The sequence below is a fragment of the Panthera onca genome, chromosome C2 (genome assembly GCF_046562875.1).
Source record: "Panthera onca isolate mPanOnc1 chromosome C2, mPanOnc1 haplotype 2, whole genome shotgun sequence".
NCBI classification, from domain to species: Eukaryota; Metazoa; Chordata; class Mammalia; order Carnivora; family Felidae; genus Panthera; species Panthera onca.
In genome coordinates, this window is record NC_138347.1 from 60381854 (window position 1) to 60403519 (window position 21666).

At 40.0% G+C, this 21666-nt stretch overlaps 1 protein-coding gene, 1 long non-coding RNA gene and 1 pseudogene across 4 annotated transcripts in view; 1 reads left to right on the forward strand and 2 right to left on the reverse strand.

The window, feature by feature from the left end:
• Positions 1-21666, forward strand: part of QTRT2 (queuine tRNA-ribosyltransferase accessory subunit 2) — a 22835-nt gene continuing 1169 nt past the window's right edge. Inside the window, exons 1-8 of one of the 3 annotated variants that reach the window (XM_060639967.2) lie at positions 5-132; positions 4100-4320; positions 6027-6082; positions 8290-8366; positions 10217-10429; positions 15842-16041; positions 18185-18336; positions 20649-20766. In XM_060639967.2, coding sequence (XP_060495950.1) covers positions 4121-4320; positions 6027-6082; positions 8290-8366; positions 10217-10429; positions 15842-16041; positions 18185-18336; positions 20649-20766 — 1016 coding nt within the window. In that variant the 5' untranslated portion in view covers positions 5-132; positions 4100-4120. Of the gene's footprint in view, positions 133-4099; positions 4321-4402; positions 5592-6026; positions 6083-8289; positions 8367-10216; positions 10430-15841; positions 16042-18184; positions 18337-20648; positions 20767-21666 lie in introns of those variants that run through there. The other 2 variants (XM_060639968.2, XM_060639969.3) reach the window with 2 other exon arrangements.
• On the reverse strand, positions 12121-13358 carry LOC132683706 (large ribosomal subunit protein eL8 pseudogene; annotated as a pseudogene).
• Positions 17369-21666, reverse strand: part of LOC144617416 (uncharacterized) — an 11255-nt gene continuing 6957 nt past the window's right edge. Inside the window, exon 4 of the long non-coding RNA XR_013557911.1 lies at positions 17369-17592. This is a non-coding gene — a long non-coding RNA (uncharacterized LOC144617416). The remainder of the gene's footprint in view (positions 17593-21666) is intronic.

Consider the following 21666-nt stretch of genomic DNA (forward strand, 5'->3'; position numbering starts at 1 on the left):
CAGTGCTCCCTGATTGGCTCTACATCGGAGGCGGTGGTTCAGGGGTCCGAGAAGCCTGCAAGCCGGACACGTGGTAACGAACTGCGAGGAGTTTGAGGGGTCTCAAGGCCAAAAAAGTTGGGAGTTGTGCAGGTAAGTCCCCCCTTTCCCTGAAAGAATGGGGGCTACTGCGGGTGGTTGAGTCGCGTCGCCCCCAGAGGCTCACTGATTGTGTTGCAGTAACTGTAGTTGTACTTCTGTCATGTCTCTCCTTCCCTTTTCTGGCTCTTCTGATGGATCTTGGCTTCTCTAAATCCAGATTCTCCCAAATCCTGTAAGCTTCACTTCATCTCTGAGAGAAAAGGGCCTCCTTTCGACTGCCCTCTGCTCAAGAATGAAGTTCTCAGCCGGAAATGTTTCCTGGACGGCACAGGGTACTTGGGAGGGTTGGGAAGATCTCGAATCCTTGAGCTCAGGGCTTCGCTAGGTCTGAGGCCACTGGAGGCATGGAGTGAAGAAAAATCCATCCTTATTGATTGAACTTAGACGTACCCGGAGACGTTACCCTCTAGGATACATGGGTTCATACAGGCAGGGTGGTAGGCTTACAATGGGAGCTTTGAACCCTGCTTTGTGGCTGACCTCAGGCAACCTGTTTAAAACAGCGCGGACCCTTCATTAACTCATCGGCAAACTAGGAGTGATAGTACCTAACTCACTGGAGCGTTGTAATGATGAAAAATCAACATAAACATAGCGCTTTGCCAGGAAACATAATGTAAAGTAGATTAGAGATGGTGGAAATGAGATTAGGGGAGCTGTGTCCTCAGACTTTTGCAGAGATCATAGGGCCCGCTCTGTAACTTGAGTGCCTGTCACAAGGGTGATGGTTGAATAAATTGTGTCACATCCAAACTATGTAATATCATGAAGTAGTTATTTTAAAAGAGTAAGTTAATTCTGTGTCTCTTCTTCAGGAAAGATACCCATTTTCTCCTGGGAGAAAAGCAAATTGCAGAGAAATGCATACATTGTAGTGTATTTCCATTTTTTATAAAAAACATCCACTCCCATCTATGAGTACGTTTAAATGTTCTTATGAGTATGGAGAAAGGTTGCAGAGGCTGGGAGAATGGATAAAGGAAGAGAAGGGAAAACAAGGACAATAATAAGAACACTATAGCAAAATGGAAAATAGGACTATAAAATTGTATGGTAACATTACAGTTAATGTGTGAACATTGCACATGAGTATGGACAAGATGGGACTCCTAATAGGCTACCAGCCTGTTAGAGTACAACATCTAAAGCCAGACTTCGGTGATTTAAGTACTGGCTCTGCCACTTTGCAAATGGTGACTCCGTTAGCCTTCAGTTTTCTCATGTGTAAAATGCATTTAATAATCACATCTGTCTTATGAGGTTGATATGATGGTACGTTTTATCAGGGTTAATATGTAAAGGACAGTGTATGCCCAGTAAATGTTATTTACTGAAGTTACTATGTGAAATTGTTATCTTATATTGTGATTCCTGACATATTTCGGTTTACTTCTACCATCTTATTTTGTGTTTTCTATTTTTGATGAGCTTTTTGGTCTCATCTCTTTTTTGCCTTTTATTTATAGCAACCAATTTTTCTTTATCATCTCCCATCCTTCCCCAGTGAGTTCAGAAATTATGCATTCTGTCATTAATCTTTTAATGGTTACTTAAAAATTTTTTAACACACATACTTAACAGTTTTACATTATTCATTATCTCTCCCCTCCTCCCAAATTGTGTAAGGATTTTAGGGTACTTTTCCTCTGAATAGTCTCTGTCTCATCTTCTGTTACTGTTTTCTAGAATTTTAAAGCCTATCATTTCTGTGTGTCTTTCTGAGTCAAGTCAGCGCACCATATTGTTTGGAAGTCCTTCAGAATTTTTTCTAGGCATATACAAACATTTTAGAGTGTATGTGTACATATGTGTTTATAAATATGTATGCAATTTTTCTTTAACAAAAATATGTACTCACCTAAGCTTGTCTCAGCGTATTGCAGTCATCTGTCCATGACAGTCTGTAGAAAATTCATCTAATACACATTTAGAAATCCCTTCTCTCCTGAAGGAATGCTAGCGGTGGAGGGTAGTGTGGGGAATGTGTGGCCCTGGAAGCATTAGGACTGGTATAGTACTGCCAGAGGTGTGGGGAATTTTTGTTAGCCCTTGTGAAGGCACAGATCCATTGACAGCTTATCAGTTGTCCTTAAAGCCATAAAGGTTTTTCCTTGAATCATTTCCAAATGGTTTTTATAATGGTTTTTCCTTAAGACTTTCCCAAGAACTCTGTAGAAGTGAAGTGTGAATGTATATTTAGAAAAGCATCACACCACAAATCTTAGAAGATTCCTACAGTGAGTGACCCACACGGAAAGGGTGATGAAGGCAAATAAAAAGCAGTTGATATTTTGGAGTCTGTTGGTTTGTTTCTTGAGAAATTTGCTTGGTTTGGTGGATTATATCCCTCCCAAAGCATTTTTTAAAAACATATATATGGGCGCGCCTGGGTGGCTCAGTCGATTAAGCGTCCGACTTCGGCTCAGGTCATGATCTCACGGTCCGTGAGTTCAAACCCCATGTCGGGCTCTGTGCTGACAGCTCAGAGCCTGGAGCCCGTTTCAGATTCTGTGTCTCCCTCTCTCTCTGCCCCTCCCCTGTTCATGCTCTGTCTCTCTCTGTCTCAAAAATAAATAAACGTTAAAAAAAAATAAAAACAATAAAAACATATATATGAACATGTATATGTGTGTATTTGTATTTACATTACTCCATAATAAAAACTTTTTGTATTTGAGCCCCTAGAAAAAGGATGCACTTATAAAAATTACCATAAACTGAACAGTGAAAAGGAAGGTGTGGTTCTTTTTCTTCCAGCTCTGGACAAAGTTGTGTGTTATTTTTTTAAATGTTGATTTCCAGCTGAAGGTCATTCTCTAATGCTTTCTTTAGAATTCTTAATATTTGTATCCATTCTCACAATACAGAGAATCACTGACAATAGCAGTTTTATCTATTACAATACTTTTTCTTAAATGTAGCTGTCTACTTTTCCTTGTTTACTTTTTTCTTTGGTGACATGTCGATTTTTGATCATTAGGATGTGTTGGACAAGATCAGGCTCCAGGGTTTGCCACACAAAAGGACCAGGGACTAGTCGCCAAGATCCCTGATAAAAGTAGTGTTAAATTGCTTATGAATTGCATATATGCTCCATGTGGTTTCTCACCTCTATTTGGACGCAATATAAGAACAAATTGGGAGATAATTCCACCTCTCAGAGATTATCTCTGTTTATCTTTTGATGTATATTGTTCCATGTAGTTTAATAAACACCAGGATGCTGATTTGGAATGTGCCTTCTTCATTTTTTTTTTTTTTTTTTTTAGTGTTTGTTTATTTATTTTGAGAGGAGAGCACGCATGCACAAGTAGAGGAGGATCAGAGAGAGAGGGTGAGAGGAAATCCTGAGCAGACTCTGCCCTGTCAGCCTAGAGCCTAATACAGAGAGCTTGATCCCATGAACGTGAGATCATGACCTGAGCCGAAATCAAAAGTCTGACACTTAACTGACTGAGCCACTTCAGTGCCCCTGGAACCTGCTTTCTTTATGTAACAACATGTTAGGAAAAATTGCTATGTTGCTTAGCACTCTCTCAAATTAGAAAAAGAAAAAAATGAATCAAATCAGTAATCAGTATGGCTTACATAGTGTGGCCTTCCTCTATATACATTTTAAAGGCTGAAAGTTAGCCTTTGGTGAAAAAGTGCACACTCTTTCCATGATTAGTCTTTACTCCTGTCCTTCTGTTTGTTTGCTTTTCTTCAGCACAGACAAAAATTCCGTGACTGAATTTAAATATGGTTGATGTCATCATTTTGCTTTAAGACTTGGAGAAGGTATCTTATTCTGTTCAGGTCTTTTCCCATTTCTTTCTTCCTGCTATCTAAAACAGTTGTAGGCTGGAAGTAGTAATAAATATGCTGTCATTCATCATCTTGTAGGTTACTTTCTTTGTAAAATGCTTAGCCTTTAGATGTCATGGAACCCCTGAATGTACTGTTCTTTTCTTATCAGGACCTAGAGGAATCCCCCAGAATGAAGCTGAGTCTTACCAAGGTAGTTAATGGCTGTCGCCTAGGAAAAATAAAAAACCTGGGCAAAACAGGAGACTGCACCATGGACATTCCAGCCTGCCTTCTGTACACCAAGACCGGCTCTGCCCCACACCTGACCCATCAGACACTGCATGCTATCCACGGGGTTCCTGCCATGGCTCAGCTTACACTGTCCTCACTGTAAGTGTTAGATCTGATCATTTAAGTATCAACTCTGGCAGCAGCTTAGATACCTTAATAAGGTACAGCAAAAAGACTTTTATATAAATATATAATTTATTGTCAAGTTAGCTAATATGCAGTGTATATGGTGTGCTCTTGGCTTTGGGAGTAGATTCCCATGATTCTTCACTTACATAAAACACCCAGTACTCATCCCAACAAGTACCCTTCTCAATTGCCAGCATCCATTTTCCCCGCCCCCTGATGCCTGATCCCCCCACTCCCTTCCACCCTCAGTTTGTTCTCCATATTTAAAAGTCTCTTATGGTTTGCCTCCCTCTCTGTTTGTAACTATATATATATATATTTTTTCCTTCCCTTCCCCCATGGTCTTCTGTTAAGTTTCTCAACTTCCACATATGAGTAAAACATGATATTTGTCTTTCTCTGACTGACTTATTTCACTTAGCATAATACCCTCCAATTCCATCCACGTTGTTACAAATGGTAAGATTTCATTCTTTTTCATTGCCGCGTAGTATTCCTGTGTGTGTGTGTGTGTGTGTGTGTGTGTGTGTGTGTGTGTGTGTGTACACCACATTGTCTTTATCTGTTCATCAGTTGATGAACATTTGGGATCTTTACATAATTTGGCTATTGTTAAAAATGCTGCTATAAACATTGGGGTACACGTGCCCCTACAGCACTCCTGTATCCTTTGGATAAATTCCTAATAGTGCTATTGCTGGGTCATAGGGTAATTCAATCTTTAATTTTTTGAGTAATCTCCAAACTGTTTTCCAGAGCAGCTGCACCAGTTTGTATTCCCATCAACAGTGCAAGAGGGTTCCCTTTTCTCCACATCCTCGCCAACATCTGTAGTTTCCTGAGTTGTTAATTTCAGCCACTCTGACTGGTGTGAGGTCGTATCTCAATGTAGTTTTGATTTGTATTTCCTTGATGATGAGCAATGTTGAGCACCTTTTCATATGTCTGTTAGCCATTTGGATGTCTTCTTTAGAAAAATGTCTATTCATGTTTCTGCCCATTTCTTCCCTGGATTTTTTGTTTTTTGGGAGAAAAGACTTTTTTGATTATATGTACAAAAACTTGTAGATTTTTAGAGTGAAATCAGAGATACCAAATATTATACATTATCTGACCCTAATCTGGAAGCCACAGGCCAGACCTACATACCAGACCTGCTTCACTATTCTTCTGATCCAACCGTGCCAGTATGGTGGCTTTCATTGCCATTACTCCCAGAGGTGACAGGCAGGGAATGCTAAGTAAGAACTAAACTTAGGCTCTAGAGTCTGTCTTCATGTACCAGCCTCAAACTTTTCCCTTTATCTGCATGTGTACTTGCTAGTACTATTTTATGAAAACAAAACTAATGGAGTTAAATCATTTTATGTAATGTACATACTGACTTTATCCTTCATTGAAGAACATGCTATATGGTGAAATAACTCTGCAATATTGTGTTAATAATAGGGGAGGAAGGAAATCCGGGTATTGGAAGCACTTAATCTTTGCCAGTTTCTGTTCCCACAGAAACACTTATAAAGTGAAGACCTATGCTCTGGCTAATGAACACAGCCTAATGAGTTGGGACTCTTGAATAATGGCATGCTTTGTTGTTCAACACTACATTTACTGTCAGCTGTTGCATAGAGTATCTGTAGGACAATTCATTATGTATTTTTCTGTTTTGCTCATAGGGCAGAACACCATGAGGTCTTGGCAGAATATAAGGAAGGAATTGGAAAGTTTATAGGTAAAAATTGTTATTTGTGTTTGTCTTGTGATGTATTAATTTGAAGTTTGGAGGTGCTGTTGACTGATCTTTCATTCAGACACTTACTTATTCATTAATTTAATGAGCACTTATTGGGCATCTGAGAACCACACATTGGGGATTCAAAGATGAAGAGCAACAGTTGCTTCCCCAGTGGAACTCAGAGCCTGTCTGGGATAAAGATTAATAGGTAATTGTAGTAGGATGCAGTGACCGCATTTGCAGTATTAGGAATATGTACATGTACCATGAGAGCCCAGAGAGAGGAGCACATAATTTGCTCTAGGGGGTACGTGTGGAAGGAGGTCGGACTAAAGAAAGGATTCTTGAGAAAGAGGATGAAGGGGTATCTCAGCTGAGTCCAGGAAAAGTAGGAGTTACCCAGGTCAGGAGGTGGGCACAGTGGTGGAAGTACACACGTGTGAGCAGACACACCAGGCACAGAGCAAAGACCCAGAGGTAAAAAGCTGCATGAGACATACCTAAGATTCAAAGCAGTCTAGCATGTTTGAGCCTAAAACATAATGCAGAAGACCAAGTGTTTACCTATAGCTATATTTTCATGTTAATATTTATTATCTTTTGTTCCAGAAATAGGATTTTATATGCAAATGTATGTGTCCATTTGTTTGTAGGAAAGCTTAGCAGTGCCAGCTTGAGAATCCATTCTTCTGTAGACAACTTTCTTCTGAAGCTTTCTCCCAATATCTAAGACTCACATAAGTGAATGAAAATTTAGTTTCCATCGGTTATTCAGTCCTCTGCTTCTGAGGGAAACTTCATGATAACTTGGTGGTAGTCACAAGGCCTTGTATTTCAGTAGAGGAATTTATGTAATGTTTTCCTTGGACTGAAACCAATTTTAATTTTTTTTTAACGTTTATTAAGAAAAATTTTTTTAACATTTATTAATTTTTGAGAGTTGGAGGGAGACAAAGCATGAGTGGGGGAACGGCAGAGAGGGAGACACAGAATCCAAAGCAGGCTCCAGGCTCTGAGCTGTCAGCACAGAGCCCAACGTGGGACTCAAACCCATGGACTGTGAGATCATGACCTGAGCTGAAATTCAACATTTAACCAACTGAGCCACCCAGGCTCCACTAACGTTTATTTTTGAGTGAGAGAGACAGACAAAGCATGAGCAGGGAGGGGCAGAGAGAGAGGGAGACACAGAATCCAAAGCAGGTTCTAGGCTCTGAGCTGTCAGCACAGAGCCTAACGTGGGGCTCAAACTCAAGAACCATGAGAATCATGATCTGAGTCAAAGTCAGACACTTAACTGACTGAGCCACCGAGGCGCCCCTAGACCGAAACCAATTTAAAACCAGCTTTAAAGTATACAATTATAAATATATAGTATAAATACATACATATATATGTATTATATATGTAATTAAATATATAATTGAGTGAAAATAGCTAAATAAGCTTTCTAGGGATAACCATACTAACTGAAATTATGGAAATAGGTGGAGAACTGCAGAGTTGTTTTTTTGTTTTTGTTTTTATTTTTTAGTTTGCTTTATTTTCTGGGTCTTTTTTCAGTGAAATCCTTTTTTAAGTAAAATGCAGAGTTGCATATGAAATTTAAGCACATATGGTTTAGTAAGCACTTTTTTGGATTTTTTTTAATGACAATATTTTTGAGTAAACAACCTAAGAAATTGTCATCTTGAGTCAATGAAACTTACTGAGAATTTGATCCATTTTCAATATCCTGTAGCTTACCTGTAATTCTGCCTCAAGGTCCCATATTGTGGGATGGCTTGCTTATTAATGAGATTACCTTTTGACCATATTGTTTTATCTTTCCAGTAGCTAGTTCCTTTGGATGGTACCTAGAATGAACATACTTGATATCAAATTTTTCTTCAAAACAAATCAAGTAGGGTCAATGTGGCCCTAAACACTTATTGTATCTCATACTTCAAGATGTACTTTTTTTTGTAGCAACTCATTGGTCATTGGACATGAACCTTTAATTCTTTTTTCAGATGAGTAGGTTTTAAAGGTAACTTTTTCATTCATGTTGACAGGCCTCTTATAATTCTGAGATCGGATATGAACAGTTTACTATGTTTAGAGGTGCTTTATCCAGCAGTACACTTATAAAACTGCACTCTGTTACAACACAGTGTAATTGTTGATGTAAGTGCTTTCAAGAGTTCTTTTCTATGTCTATACAGGCATGCCAGAATCGCTCTTGTACTGTTCCCTGCATGATCCAGTCAGCCCCTGCCCAGCCGGTTATGTAACGAACAAGGTGTGTTCTCAGAAGGGCTTCCAAGGCTGCAGCTTTGTCCCAGATAGTCAGCCTATTGTATCCCTCCAATGCTGGATCCCACTGTCTGGGTTGCTAGCCCATTCCTGACCCCTTTATACCTTTTCCTTATTTCTGTGAATATAATGGGAGGTGTGGTTTATAGGAATTAGAGTAGGGCTGCCTGTGGATGGAGTTAAGGTAAGGAATATAGATCCTCAGCATTTTCATTGTTGCAAAAAATTGGGGGATGAAGGAAGGTCAAGTACATGGCGAAAAAAAAAATTGCTATGATGATAGAAAGCAATAATTTTTTTATGCCATGCTTTATTTGCAGTTTTAACAACCTCAGGAAGTGCTAGGGAAGTTGCTGATGAGTGTTATCACATGTATAACTATATATAGTAGAGTCTCAGTGTAATACTGCTTGCTTTTAGAACAGAATTTGAAAAAGCTGGGTGCACAGCCAGAGATTTTAGCTAGTGAAGAACAGTATCAAAAGGACTTCATTACAAGTTTTCACCTGAGACATGGCACATTGGTCTTGTCTCTGAGGACTACATTCTGGCAAGGCCTCGGTATATACTGCTGCTTTACAAATGCAATTACTTTTCCTGTACCCACTTTATTGATGTCAACAATATCTGTTAATCTTGACTAAGTATTTTAAATTATTCTTCTGCTTTAAACTTTATTTTGTAATTTTAATCCAAAAGATGATATTTTTACTTCTGTTATCTACCCCATTTGTAAAGGAAAGAGGATTTATTTAAACAGTGTTTTGGTTTTTTTTTAAATGTTTATTTTTGAGAGAGAGGGAGAGACATGGAGTGTGAGCAGGGGAGGGGCAGAGAGAGAGGGAGACACAGATTCTGAAGCAGATTCCAGGTTCTGAGCAAGCTGTCAGTACAGAACCTGATGTGAGGCTCAAACTCACGAAACATGAGATCATGATCTGAGCCGAAGTTGGACGCTCAACCAACTGAGCCACCCAGGTGCCCCTAAATAGTGTTCTTAATTAAGCCTTAGGCCAGAATAAAAAGATGTATGTGGCTTCCCCATTTATGTCCTTGTCAATCTCTTCTAAGAAGAAAGATACTGTAGAGGAAGGAGTAACCAAAAAAAGAACATTATATAGAGATGCTTATGTATTATCTGACTTACTTTTTTTATCTGTATCTAACTCAAGCTAGTAAATACTTACTAACCTTCAATAATATGTAAGGGTCTAGACTAGGCTTTTGGGGTACAAACATGAATTGAGATATTCTAGTCAGAGTACTTATAAAAGTACTTATAAGGTACTTATAAAAGTATTTCTCATGAAAGAAATAAGTACAAATTACTGTAAGAGCTTAGAAGAGTGAGTGATGGATTATGCCCAGATAGGTTTGGGAAGCACAATACAGTAGATGATATTTGAATTCTGCCCTGAAGGATGCATAGTATTTTACCAGGCAGAGAAGAAGGGAAGGGCATTTCAGCCAAAAGGAACAATGTGATCAAAGACAGAGAAAGATTGAAGTCTGTGGTGTATTTAGGAACAGCATGCATGGGGTGGGGCCTCAGAGAATAGAAGACTGGACTAGAGAAGTATAACAAAGAATTCTTGGGGCTAGCTCAGAAGCTGGCTGTGTGGCCACCAAAGGGTTCTCTAAGAGCTATAAGGTCCTTGGAGAATTGGAAAATGGTGCAGGAAGCTTCTTCTACTCACCATATCTAGGATATTGAATTGCTACCATATCTCCATTTGTAAAGAGGAATTAAATTCACTATTGCTTTACCATTTTATTATTATTCTTTTTATTTGCATTTTGTTCTTGCTGATTCCTCATTATTTTGTTCCCTGACAGTCTGTGTCGGTGTGGGGTGTTGGGGGACGAGTCGAAATGACTGCTTCCAAGTTCATGGCAATTCAGCAGGCCCTTCAGCCAGACTGGTTCCAGTGCCTCTCAGATGGAGAGGCATCTTGTGAGGAAGCAACTTCCATAAAAAGAGCCAGAAAGTCTGTTGATCGATCACTTCTATTCCTGGATAATTGTCTCCGGCTGCAGGAAGAGTCAGAGGTAAGGCTGTACCGCTCACCACTCCTTTCTGTTTGAAACTGTCCCTTACTTAGGTTCCTTTTCTGCTCCTCCTCCCGCTTCTCTGCTTCTCACTTCCTGGTCTCTTTTACTCTCCTGTTTTCTTTTCCTGAACCATAACTATTCTTGCTCTCTAGGATTCTGTCTTAGGCTCCTTTTCACCCCACTCTGGATTTTTTCCCTGGGCAGCTTTCCCTTAGTTTTAATTGCTGAATAATTCTGAAATTTCATGTATAATCAAGATCACTCTGCTTAGCTTCAGAATTGTATAAAGTGGACTTTAGCCGAGTTGTATTAGAATATCCCTCACATGCACCTCAAACTCAGAGTAACCAAACTCAGTATCTGATCTCCTCAAACCTCTTGTTTTCTTCTGTTTCTCGGTTTATAGCAGCCACCAAGTTCCTCAGCCCAGAAATTTGAGTCTTTCAAGGCTTCGTTTAATACCCAATTTAATATCCAACTGTCCGCTCCTTCTTGATTCCTAGGAATCCTTCTTGATTTCTAGGATCTGCCTCCTCCTCCCCATCCTTATCACTACCTTGAGGCAGAATAACCTCATCATCTCTTATATGGGCAGTTACCTTTTAATTATTCTCTCTGTCTCTGGTGTCATTTCCATCCAATCCATCTTCAGCTCTGCTGTCTGAGAAGTCTTCATAAAACACGAATATGAGCCCATAAGAACTTCCTGAAAAGAATTTAATGACTTTCCATTCAGTGCTTATGTGGCAGGGACAGCCTGCTGTGACCTGGCCTCTGCCCACTTCTCCAGCTCAGGACTGGCTGCAGCTGGCACTCTGGACCTTCTCAGTCACTTGCAGTTCCCAGCAGTGTTACCCTGTGTCATTCTGCTGTCGCTGTACATGGGCTTCCTTCTGGGCTGTTTCTTTTTTTCTTATCTCCAGTCGTATTCCTTCTCTTGCTTCCAGGTCCAGCTCATTACATTACATTCATTGTTCTAGGAAGCTGTCCCTGACCCTTCCGGGAAGTTCTGTTCATCCTTTGCCACCCCTTTAATTTGTATGTGGCCATATTATATAGCTCAGGTTATATTGTAGTACAATGATTTCTTCACGTGTTTGTCTTTATTACATTGTGACCTCCTTAAACTCATTTTCTGAGCATCATTTTTGTCTCCATCATGTAGCAGAATGCCTGACATAAGGAAGCCCTCGATAAATGCTTGTTGATGGTAGCTGGGTATGACAGGGTAGGGAGGATGTAGCTGTGTCAGGAAATCAGAGATCCTGGGTGCAGAGTGAATGAAGTTCACTAGGAGAGAGCAGAGCTAGTGGGAGAAGAGAAGGTGTGACCACAGGGGAGAATTCAAGCATTGACACCATTGATGTGGAGGAATCCTGAGCAGTGGTTAGGTCCCACTGTGGCAAAGCACATTGAGTCTGAAGAACATTGGTATCTTAAGTGTACCAATAAAAAATGTAATTGGCTACCAACGTTAGTGTACATGAAATGATTAGAAGAGACCTTAGTTGTCATTCTGAATAGAACGCTCAGTATCTGCAGTAAGAGTTCAGCGTGGGGACATTGCCGTGGGTCCTAATTGTTAGCGTTGCTCACTAGCAATTGTTTTGAGCTGGTAATTATCCTTGTAGGATGAGTAATGTTTCCATGAGTAGAAAGGAGGACAGGGAGTGTGACAGCATGATTATTAGAACAGCTGGATGAGCCTCAAGCCCCTCTTCCATGCTAGTCAGCCTTACCATTTCACATTATTGCTGTGTGTTGGTCCCTCTCTCTATCCCTATAATCATGCTATTGTCTTGACATGATTATTACATGGTTATTACTCTTACATGTGTCCCATTTTTTTCTTGAAAGGGAACTTTTTAGTACTATTATGTACAGGAAAAGCAACAGCACACACTTAGCCCAATTTGGTGACCAGTTCTTTAGCCTTTGCCTTTTCCAACTTGGCAATGCAAACCACTGACTTTGGACCCAGGATGTTGCCTCCCCAGTGATGGCGGACCTCATCATATCTGTCATTGTAATTGGTCCTGATGGCTTCCAGCAGTTTAGCCAGAGCTCCTTTGTCTTCTGAGTTAACCTGTGTGAAGGGACAGTGGTGCAGGTCTTCCTGTGGACCAGATGCCCCACCTGGCCTTCCCCTTGATGATACAGTATGGAACTCCCATCTTAGGACACACGGCAGGCAGGAAGACAACCAGCTCAATGGGACCCATATCATGTGCAGTCATTACCAGCTGAGCCATTTTGTTTTCCGCCAATGTGGTAACAGTATTAGCCCCAGCTTGAGGGACGGGCAGCCTCTTAGTGGGGACATCCCCTATGTTGGCAGCTTTCTTAGCCCAGGCCTACAATCTCTTTCTTCTCTTGCTTTGTCTGGTCTGTATTTGTGGGCCAGCTTAGGCGTTGAGTAGCTGTGTGGCCATCCAAGACCAACGTCCTGAGTGGACTGGTTAATTGTGGGAGGTACTTTTAGACGTTTATAGAGAAGAGCCCTTTGCCGCTGCAACTGGATATAGTTGCAACTGGACAAAGTGGGTGAGGTCCCTTTTGGGCTGGATGTCCTATTTGATGCCAAAGTTCTTGGGCCTTTTCTGAGACTGGGAATTGACCACCTTCTTGGCCTCCTGCTTCTTCATGACAGCAGAGGCCAGAGCCACCTTCTTCCCCTTAGGCTTCTCTCCTTCCAGCATCTTGGATGGCTGGAGGAGAGAGCACCTATGTTCCATTTTAGATAGTAAGTTATATGATTATGCTTTTTATATCCATGAAAGGAGGTTTTCCAGATAGGGCTGTGTCAGTCATGGAAAGGGGCAGGCCTGTGTAACTGCCTACTTTGTATGTCTGCATACCTCTTTTCCTCACTGGATCCTCTTACTCTCTCTCTTTTTTTTTTAATGTTTATTTATTTTTGAGAGAGAGAGAGAGCATGAGCAGGGGAGGGACAGAGAGAGAGGGAGACACAATCCAAAACAGGCTTCAGGCTCTGAGCTTTCGGCACAGAGCCCAATCTGGGGCTCAAACTCACAAACTGTGAGATCATGACCTGAGCTAAAGTGGGATGCTTAACCAACTGAGCCACCCACGCGCCCCTGGATCCTGTTATTCTGAATGCCCTTAAATACTTAAATACTGTTGCTGGCATTCTTTTCTTTATATATTTCCTAGGCTAGGGATGGCAAATGGGTTTCATCCCAAGGTGCTTGGAGCTGTGCCTGGGTGCAGCAGGAAGAGAGTTATCTGTCAGCCATGTCTGCCATGGGGAGTGGCAGCAGCATGCCAGGCATCTGTCGTTCTAGCCGGGCAGTCACATTTGTATCACACATGTCTGAAACTTTAGGTCTGTATACTTAGCGGCTGATACCTCAAACTCACAATGCACAAAACAGAATGATCATCTTGCCTCACCCTCCACTGTTTTCCTAGAATTTTCTATCTTTGCTCTTCTCATCCTCTCTCTGGACTTCCAAAACAGGAGCTAGGAGTCATCCCAGACTTTTCCCCCTCTCCTTGGGCAACTAATTGGTCAAGTTTGTGGATTGTACCTTCTGATGAGTTTTCAGATCCTGCCCCTCCCCTTCACCCACTGCCACTGCTTTAGTCTGGGTCCTCTTGGTCTTTCATCTGGATTATTAAAGTTGCCTCCTACCCATCCTTTAGCCATATTCACTCTTAATTCATTTCTGTACACAGCAGCCCAAGTGTTCCTTCTGTTTGTGTCCCTCTTGCTTAAACTGAGAAGTGAAATTCCCTTTTCACAGCAATCCAGGCTCCTTCCCCATTCCTCTCTTCTACCAGAGAGCCACTGTCAATTTGCATTTTTCCATGCAAACCTTACTTTTTAGTTGCATATACATAGTGTTTACATATATACATGACTATATGGGGTTCTTATTGCACGAATATGGTCATATGCTCAGAAGTGTGCTTGTTTTGTTTAGCAGTATCTCAGAATTTCATTTCTTATCAATGCCTATGTTGCTGTATCCACTGCATTCTTTTTAAAACACCTGAGTAGGAAGACACTATGAATGTATCATAATTTATTTAGGCCTTTACTCTATTAATGTATACTTGTTTCCAGTTTTTCATTATTCTAAACATTTTGTGAATATAGCTTGGTGCTTATGAATGAATATACTCGTAGGAGAGATTCTTATAAGTGGAATTTTAGGACATAGGATTAAAGCATCGACATTTTGACAAGTTTTGTTTAGTTGGCCCTCCCAAAAAGCAGAACTAATTTCTACTCTTCTTTAGTTATCAGAGTATGTGTCATTTCTCTAACACTTTTTCCTCCACTGTGTCACTATCTGTCTTTTAACAATTTTGTCAGTGTGATGGGCAAAAACGGTACCTAATTGTTGCCAATTTGTATTTCCCTACTGGTGAGGTTTAGTTAGCTCTCCATATGTGTACAGGGCATTCACATTTATTTTTCAGAAGTTCCTATTCACATTCACATATTTGCCCAGATGTCTGTGGGTTGTCATTTCCTTAGAAGGTTTGTTGGAGGATTTTCTATGGTATAAGTATAGTATGGTATCTATTCCAACAAGCAGTGAGTTCTCCTTTGCCTCTCAACTCCTTTGTTGAGAGTATGCTTCACTAGAGAAGTTTTGATGATTTTGTACTCAAATATGTTAGCCTTTTTGGGTAAGCTTTAGCTTGCTTAGGTAGGCCTTTCTTACCCTAAGATTATAAAAACTTGAATATATCTTTCTGATACTTCTATGATTCTGTTTTTATGTTTAGATTATAGGGCCCTGTGGGATTTGTTTTTGAAGATGGTGTGCAAAGTAGTTTTTAGTTTTTCGCAAATGGACAGTTAGTTCCCAACCGTACAGTTCTTTTCTTTTTTTAATGTTTAATTTTTAGAGAGAGACAGAGAGACAGAGTGTGAGTAGGGGAGGGGCAGAGAGAGAGGGAGACACAGAATCTGAAGCAGGCTCCAGGCTCTGAGCTGTCAGCACAGAGTCCAACACGCGGTTGAACCCAGGAACCGTGAGATCATGACCTGAGCCAAAGTCGGACGCTTAACCCACTGACTCACCCATGTGCCCCCCAACCATAAAGTTCTTAAAGTCATCTCTAAGAGACTTGGAGGTAACCTAAATTGTACTTGCTCGGTGTTAATTTAATCTAAGCTCAAACATGACTATATGTGCTTATTGCCTCAGTTTCTACTCAGTCTTTTCTTACTTATTTGGGTGGCTTTCAAGTTGTGGTTTTTGGAGCCCTAAAGGTTCTTGGGGAGGAGGGAGTATCATCCTCCTTTCATGCTTCAGCTGTAGCAACTGCACTGAGAGCTCTTCTGTCTCTTGGTCTTCCATGTATAGTCCATTTAAGCGAAGGTTTCCACTACTGGAAATAGTTAAAGCATCCAGTCTTTTCTTCCTATAGGTCCTTCGGAAAAGTACCATCATTGGTGTGATTGAAGGTGGAGATGTGATGGAGGAGAGACTGAGGTCAGCACGAGAGACAGCCAAGCGGCCCGTAGGTGGCTTCCTTCTGGATGGCTTTCAAGGGAATCCCACAACCCTGGAAACTAGACTGTACTTGCTGTCATCAGTCACTGCAGAGCTGCCGGAGGACAAACCCAGGCTAGTGTTCAGTTAGGACGCAGGCCAAGTTTCGTGGGCTTCAATGCAGGGGTGCTGGTGATTGTGTATTATGCCGAGTCTCTACATGGGCATGTCTTTTGATGAACTGATTATGCCTTTTCTGGGCTGAATCTGCTCAGGCTGACTGTGGGAAGAGTTTCCATCACAGCTGTCCTGCCTTTGATTTCAGAATATAGACGAGGACAATTGTCATGTGAACTAGTTTATTTGATCCTCATAAGGGAGGGCAGGTGTTATACTGTTTCCCTTCATTTTTGTGCCAAGTGCAAATATTCTTCATTGTAACATGGCCCCTGGGGACAGGAATAAAGTCATATGGGACTGTGGCCTTAATCAAGGGAAGTTAAGGACAGATCGGGGGTGCCTAGCAGAACGAAGGTGGGCTGTAGTAATAAGAACCTGGAAGAAGTTCTTAGATTTGAGGCATGTAGTAACTGCCATTTTTTTTTAAATCAAGGGTACTGGCATCATTAATAGGGCTAGTTCTTTCCATAAACAGGATTCAGTATGTACTGGTGTAGAGAGGTGATCTACAAGATTTAAAGCTAAAAATCCTAAGGTTCTGAGTACAGCTGATGTCTTTCTTACTATACTACCGCCATTTTTCTTTTTGTTTTGTTTTGTTTTGCTTTTTAATCTCTAGTTTTTTGTCCAACGTGGTGTGAATATTTATGCTTTTTTCCCTACACACCTGTTTAGAGGTTTGATTATGGGATGCTGCTTTATACCTCTCGGACTGTTGGATGCTATATAGTATATGTAAATTTTACCACTTTAAAAAAATCCCAGGATAATTTGCAATAAAGTGTATGAATCTTATGGACAGCGTGATGAATTTTTACACATGTATACAGCCCTGTAACACAGAGTTGAACAGCCAGAACCACCAACCCTTTGCCAGTGCAGCCAGAACTTCCCCCATCGTTTTAACCTGGTTCTCTTGTGTTCATTGTTCTCCCTCCTGTGATTATCTTGTTCTGGTGCAGATAACAGTCCAGCACTAGTATTTCCAGTCATTTTCTAGACTTCTTTGAGCTAAATGCTCACAGATGTCTGTTACAGGATTTGAGTGCTGGGATTGTTTTTCATCCTATATGTGTGTAGAAATGCCGTCTTTAGTTGGAGAGGAGTTCTAAAACATTAGTTGAAGGAAACTGTAGTCATATATATAAATGTTCTGGTTGTTTAATATTACATAAGATTTTTTTGGACTTCTCTTAGAAATCAGGGAGTCTGTTAGCTTTTCTCTGCCAGTTCATAAAAGGGACTGTGGGTAGAAAAACAAAGAAAAGCAGCCAGCCAGCCAACCCTGATCCAGGGTGTCTCCCCTTCTTGTTTTAGTGGCAAAACCTGGTTGAGTATGATTAACCCTCCCAGAATGCCTTACCCATTACCTCTGAAAATACCACCTTATTCCATGTAGACTTTTTATTAATGGAGAAAATACAAAGAAGAATAAAGCCAAATAGAGTTTTAGATCCTGTGGGCAGAGTTCAAATTCTGAGAGCGCGAGTTGCTTTGTAAATGAACCTATGAAGAATACAACAGATAAAAATGTCTTTGTTGAACCAATTATAAAAAAGAAACTATAGGTAAAATACAGTTAAGGCATGGAAAGTATTTGAGGGGGAAATAAAGCACACAGCTTTGTACTTTTTTTTGTTTTTTAATCTTTTAAAAATTGTGAAGTATAGTTGACCTATAGCTTTGCACCCTTAAAAAAAAATCTGTGTAGTGGATAGATAGACTGTAAAGTTCAGTTGAAGACTAGGGAGGCTGTTCAGAAGGAATTGGTGGGGGAAGGAAACTAACTTTTACTGAACTTCTCTTTGGGACTTGAAACTCCTCTGTGTGTTTTTACAGTTAACTCCTTAATCTTCGCAACACATCTGTGAGCTATGTATTATGCTTTTGTTTTTAAAGTTAGAAAACTAAAACCCAGAATGGTTAAGAAACCTCCCTAAAGTCACACAGTAAGTAAATAAAGGGCAGAACTGGGATTCGAGCCCAGGTCCCTCTGCTGCCCAAGTCCTGCATTCTTTCCACCACACCTTATTATCTGTTGCCTGCTACACAGTCTGGCATTGTCCTCACGTCAGTGTTCCTACTGTTGTTTTCACAGGCTCATCTGTGGAGTCAGCCGGCCAGATGAGGTGCTCGAGTGTATTGAAAGAGGAGTGGACTTATTTGAGAGTTTCTTCCCTTATCAAGTGACAGAGCGGGGATGTGCCCTGACTTTCAGCTTTGATTACCAGCCGAACCCTGAAGAGACGTGTAGGTTTTCTGAAGTTAGTCTCTGTGATAGCCTCAAGTATCTTCTATTTCCTCTTCATTTTTGGCTTGAGTCACAAGCCAGAGATATGTGCATACTGTAACATCAGCCTTTTATAAAACTACATTTTTGTTTCTTATCTATACGCTCTGGCATGTTGGCACACAAAACCCGGTCGGTTCTTAGTGCTATCCCTGTAGCTCATCAATTATTTGGAAGTGATTTTATAGTGAGCAGAACCAAGAAAAACAAAACACTTTCTATTAACAATTTGAAAAAAGAACATTCAGAGTGGATAGTGATGAAAATCTAAGAACAGAAAACCTTTTAACTGCTTACTAAAAGTTGATTCAGTTTTTCACAAAAGAGTTCTTGTCTGCTTTTTGCCAAGGCCATGCTATCAAAATACAGAAGAGTCTTACCCCATCTGATCCTAGTGTCACTTTCGCTTTTTTGGGTTTTTCACAGAGATGTGAAAGCTGTTTTCCTCTGCTAATATTGCTTTGAAGTACCACCATCTTCTTTTATTGTTTAGTTAGAAGTCAAGAAAATCAGTTCCAGAGTCTGACATTTAACTGACAGTAGGAAAAGAACTAGGATATGGGCTATGGGCGTCGGGCTGGGGTCCCAGTTTCTCGGGTGGCTGTTGCATGCCTAGTCTGCCCGCTGGCCTTCGCAAGGGGCTCTCCCTTCCCGCTTCCTGCTGTCCTTTGAGCTCCTCCGTCACCACCAGCCTTACATTGAACTCAGGCCAGAGACTTCTTAAAGGTTCACTTTATTCCCCAGAAGTTATTAAAATTTCATCCAGAAGATGTTATAGTTTTATAAAGCAAACTAACCATTAACCGAAATTGAATTATTCTGGAAACAAATTGGTTTGTTCAAATTCTTATATATAGAAGGTCAGTTTTACTGTCTTTTAAACTGACCAGAATATAATGTATGCTGATGAAAAAGCATACCACAAACTCTATAAATGTTCATTTACAAGCTTAATTATTTCCATAAAGACATGGATAACTGTTATTCTGTACCATGAATATGTAAAACTGTACAAAGAACCCGATACTGAATTCTCAGGAACACACAAGTTCCTTTTTGGCTAGAGAAAGGTGTTTCTTCATGATTAGGAAAACTGAAACAGTTTGTTTTCCATTAAAGTATTATTAATAATCATATTTGTGTATGTGTGTGTATAGTAAGTTAAAGTCTTTTGCCAATTACAAAGTGACAATTGCAAAGGAGTAAGTTGCCTGTATAGGAACTAATATAGTTCCCCCTAGTGACAAGAATTTTGCAAAAAGCCAGGGCGTTGTTGCAGTTTTCCACATCAGCATACAAATTCATGGCAGCAAAATTATAACAGCCTCAATGCTGAGGTCACTTCTCTCTTTCCTTTGATCTGGACAAAATTATCTTCTTAGTGCTATCTGTTTATTCTCCTTGGGCCAACCCTGAACTTGTTACTACTCCTTCCCAGTAATACTTCTCTGCTTGCCCCTGTTCAAGACAGCTGGCTCTTTGCATAGTAACTGGTGTTTCTCTTATAAATCCAGGAACATTCTTTTCTAAAGAGTTCAGGGGAACAACTCAAGTCCCCATTTAGTTCTGGATAATCTGAGTTCCTTCCAGGGACTCCATACAGAATACATAAATTAAAACTATATTCTACTTTTAATCTATTTGGAACATAGGCAGTTACAAAGCACAATTTGCATGTACATTTTGATGAGACATAACTCCCAACACACACACATAGATTTCCACCCGCTTCCAGGGGCTCCTGGGTGGCTCAGTCGGTTGAGTTTCCGACTTCGGCTCAAGTCATGATCTCACAGCTGGTGAGTTCGACCCCCGTGTCGGGCTCTGTGCTGACAGCTGGGAGCCTGGAGCCTGCTTCAGATTCTGTGTCTCCCTCTCTCTCTGCCCCTCTCCCACTTGCATTCTGTCTCTGTCTCTCAAAAATAAATAAACATTAAAAAAAAAAAAAAGATTTCCACCCCCCTCCAAACACACACACACACACACTCCCTGTTTTCTTAAAATCATTCCTTGACAGTAAGATTATATATTACATACTTGTAACCATAGTTTGCTTAGACATTGTTGAATCTCCAAGTTTTGATAATCTAGAGAATGTCAGTGATCATCTTGGTCCATATTACTACTTTCCTTGTGTCATTTCCTTAGGATAAATTCTCATGAGTGGAATTACAGAGTCAAAGGGCATAAAATAGTAACTAGAATAAAAATCTCCCAATGGCCACTCTTTATCTGATTTTCATTCAAGACTTTTTGTTGATTTGTCCTTTAGTATCACAACAAAATGGGACACAGGAAGAAATAAAATACGCAGATCAAACAAAGAAAATTAAAACAACCAGTTGCAACCAAGAAATTACATCATTTGAAATTAATCTGAAGGAAAAAAAGTAAGGAATTTTTTTAAGGTTGGATTTTGATGTCTGACTTTTTAATTTCAGTCTGTTTTAAAAGTTTATGTAACTGTTCCCTTTTCAGTTTATGACTTCATAAAATATTTATAGTTGGATATTATTTGGGCCTTCAAAAATTCAGTTCCAGAAAAAACTTTTTTTCTGCAGATGAATTTGTGTACTTTGTCTTGTCAGAAAACCGAGGCTAGATAACTGTTGTTTTAGAAGAGCTGTCAGAAACATTAGGCCAAATACATTGTCTGGTGTCTTCTACTCTTTCCAATTACTTTAAATAATGACAGAGCAAGATAAAGATTTCAAGATAAAAAACAACAAAGTGTTTAAATTCTAAGGAACTTAGGTCATCTTGGTTATATACAGATTATAAATCTTAATAAAAGATTTCCCTCTATAAAGAATGAACTAAGAGATCTTGTAATTTTGTATTTGGCCTAAAGTGGTAATTATTAGTGAACCAGTGAGGGGGTTTTCTGTGAGTTTGGTACTCTCACTTCTGTGCTGGAGTGTTTTTGGTCTTATGTAAAGGAACACTCTAGGGATTCAGACTTACTTATGTCTATCTAGTAATAGTACAGACTTGAAAATTTATGAAAGAATATGAAAATCCTAGGTCTAATCTATATTCTACAGGGGCTTCTTGATTGTAGGTCTGAAATGGTGATGTTTACCACATTTAACTTCTTGGAAAATGGCCAAGGAGATTCATTTCTGTTTTTAAAATGCTAGGGTAATATAAATGGGTTACTACTAAAATTCCCTTACATTATAGATTTAACTGGAAATTGTAGTTTTCTTATTGCCAGCACTAGACCTAAAGTTCAGATCCTAGCACTGCTCTTGACTCTGTGACCTTGGTCAAGTTGTTTAACTTAAGAC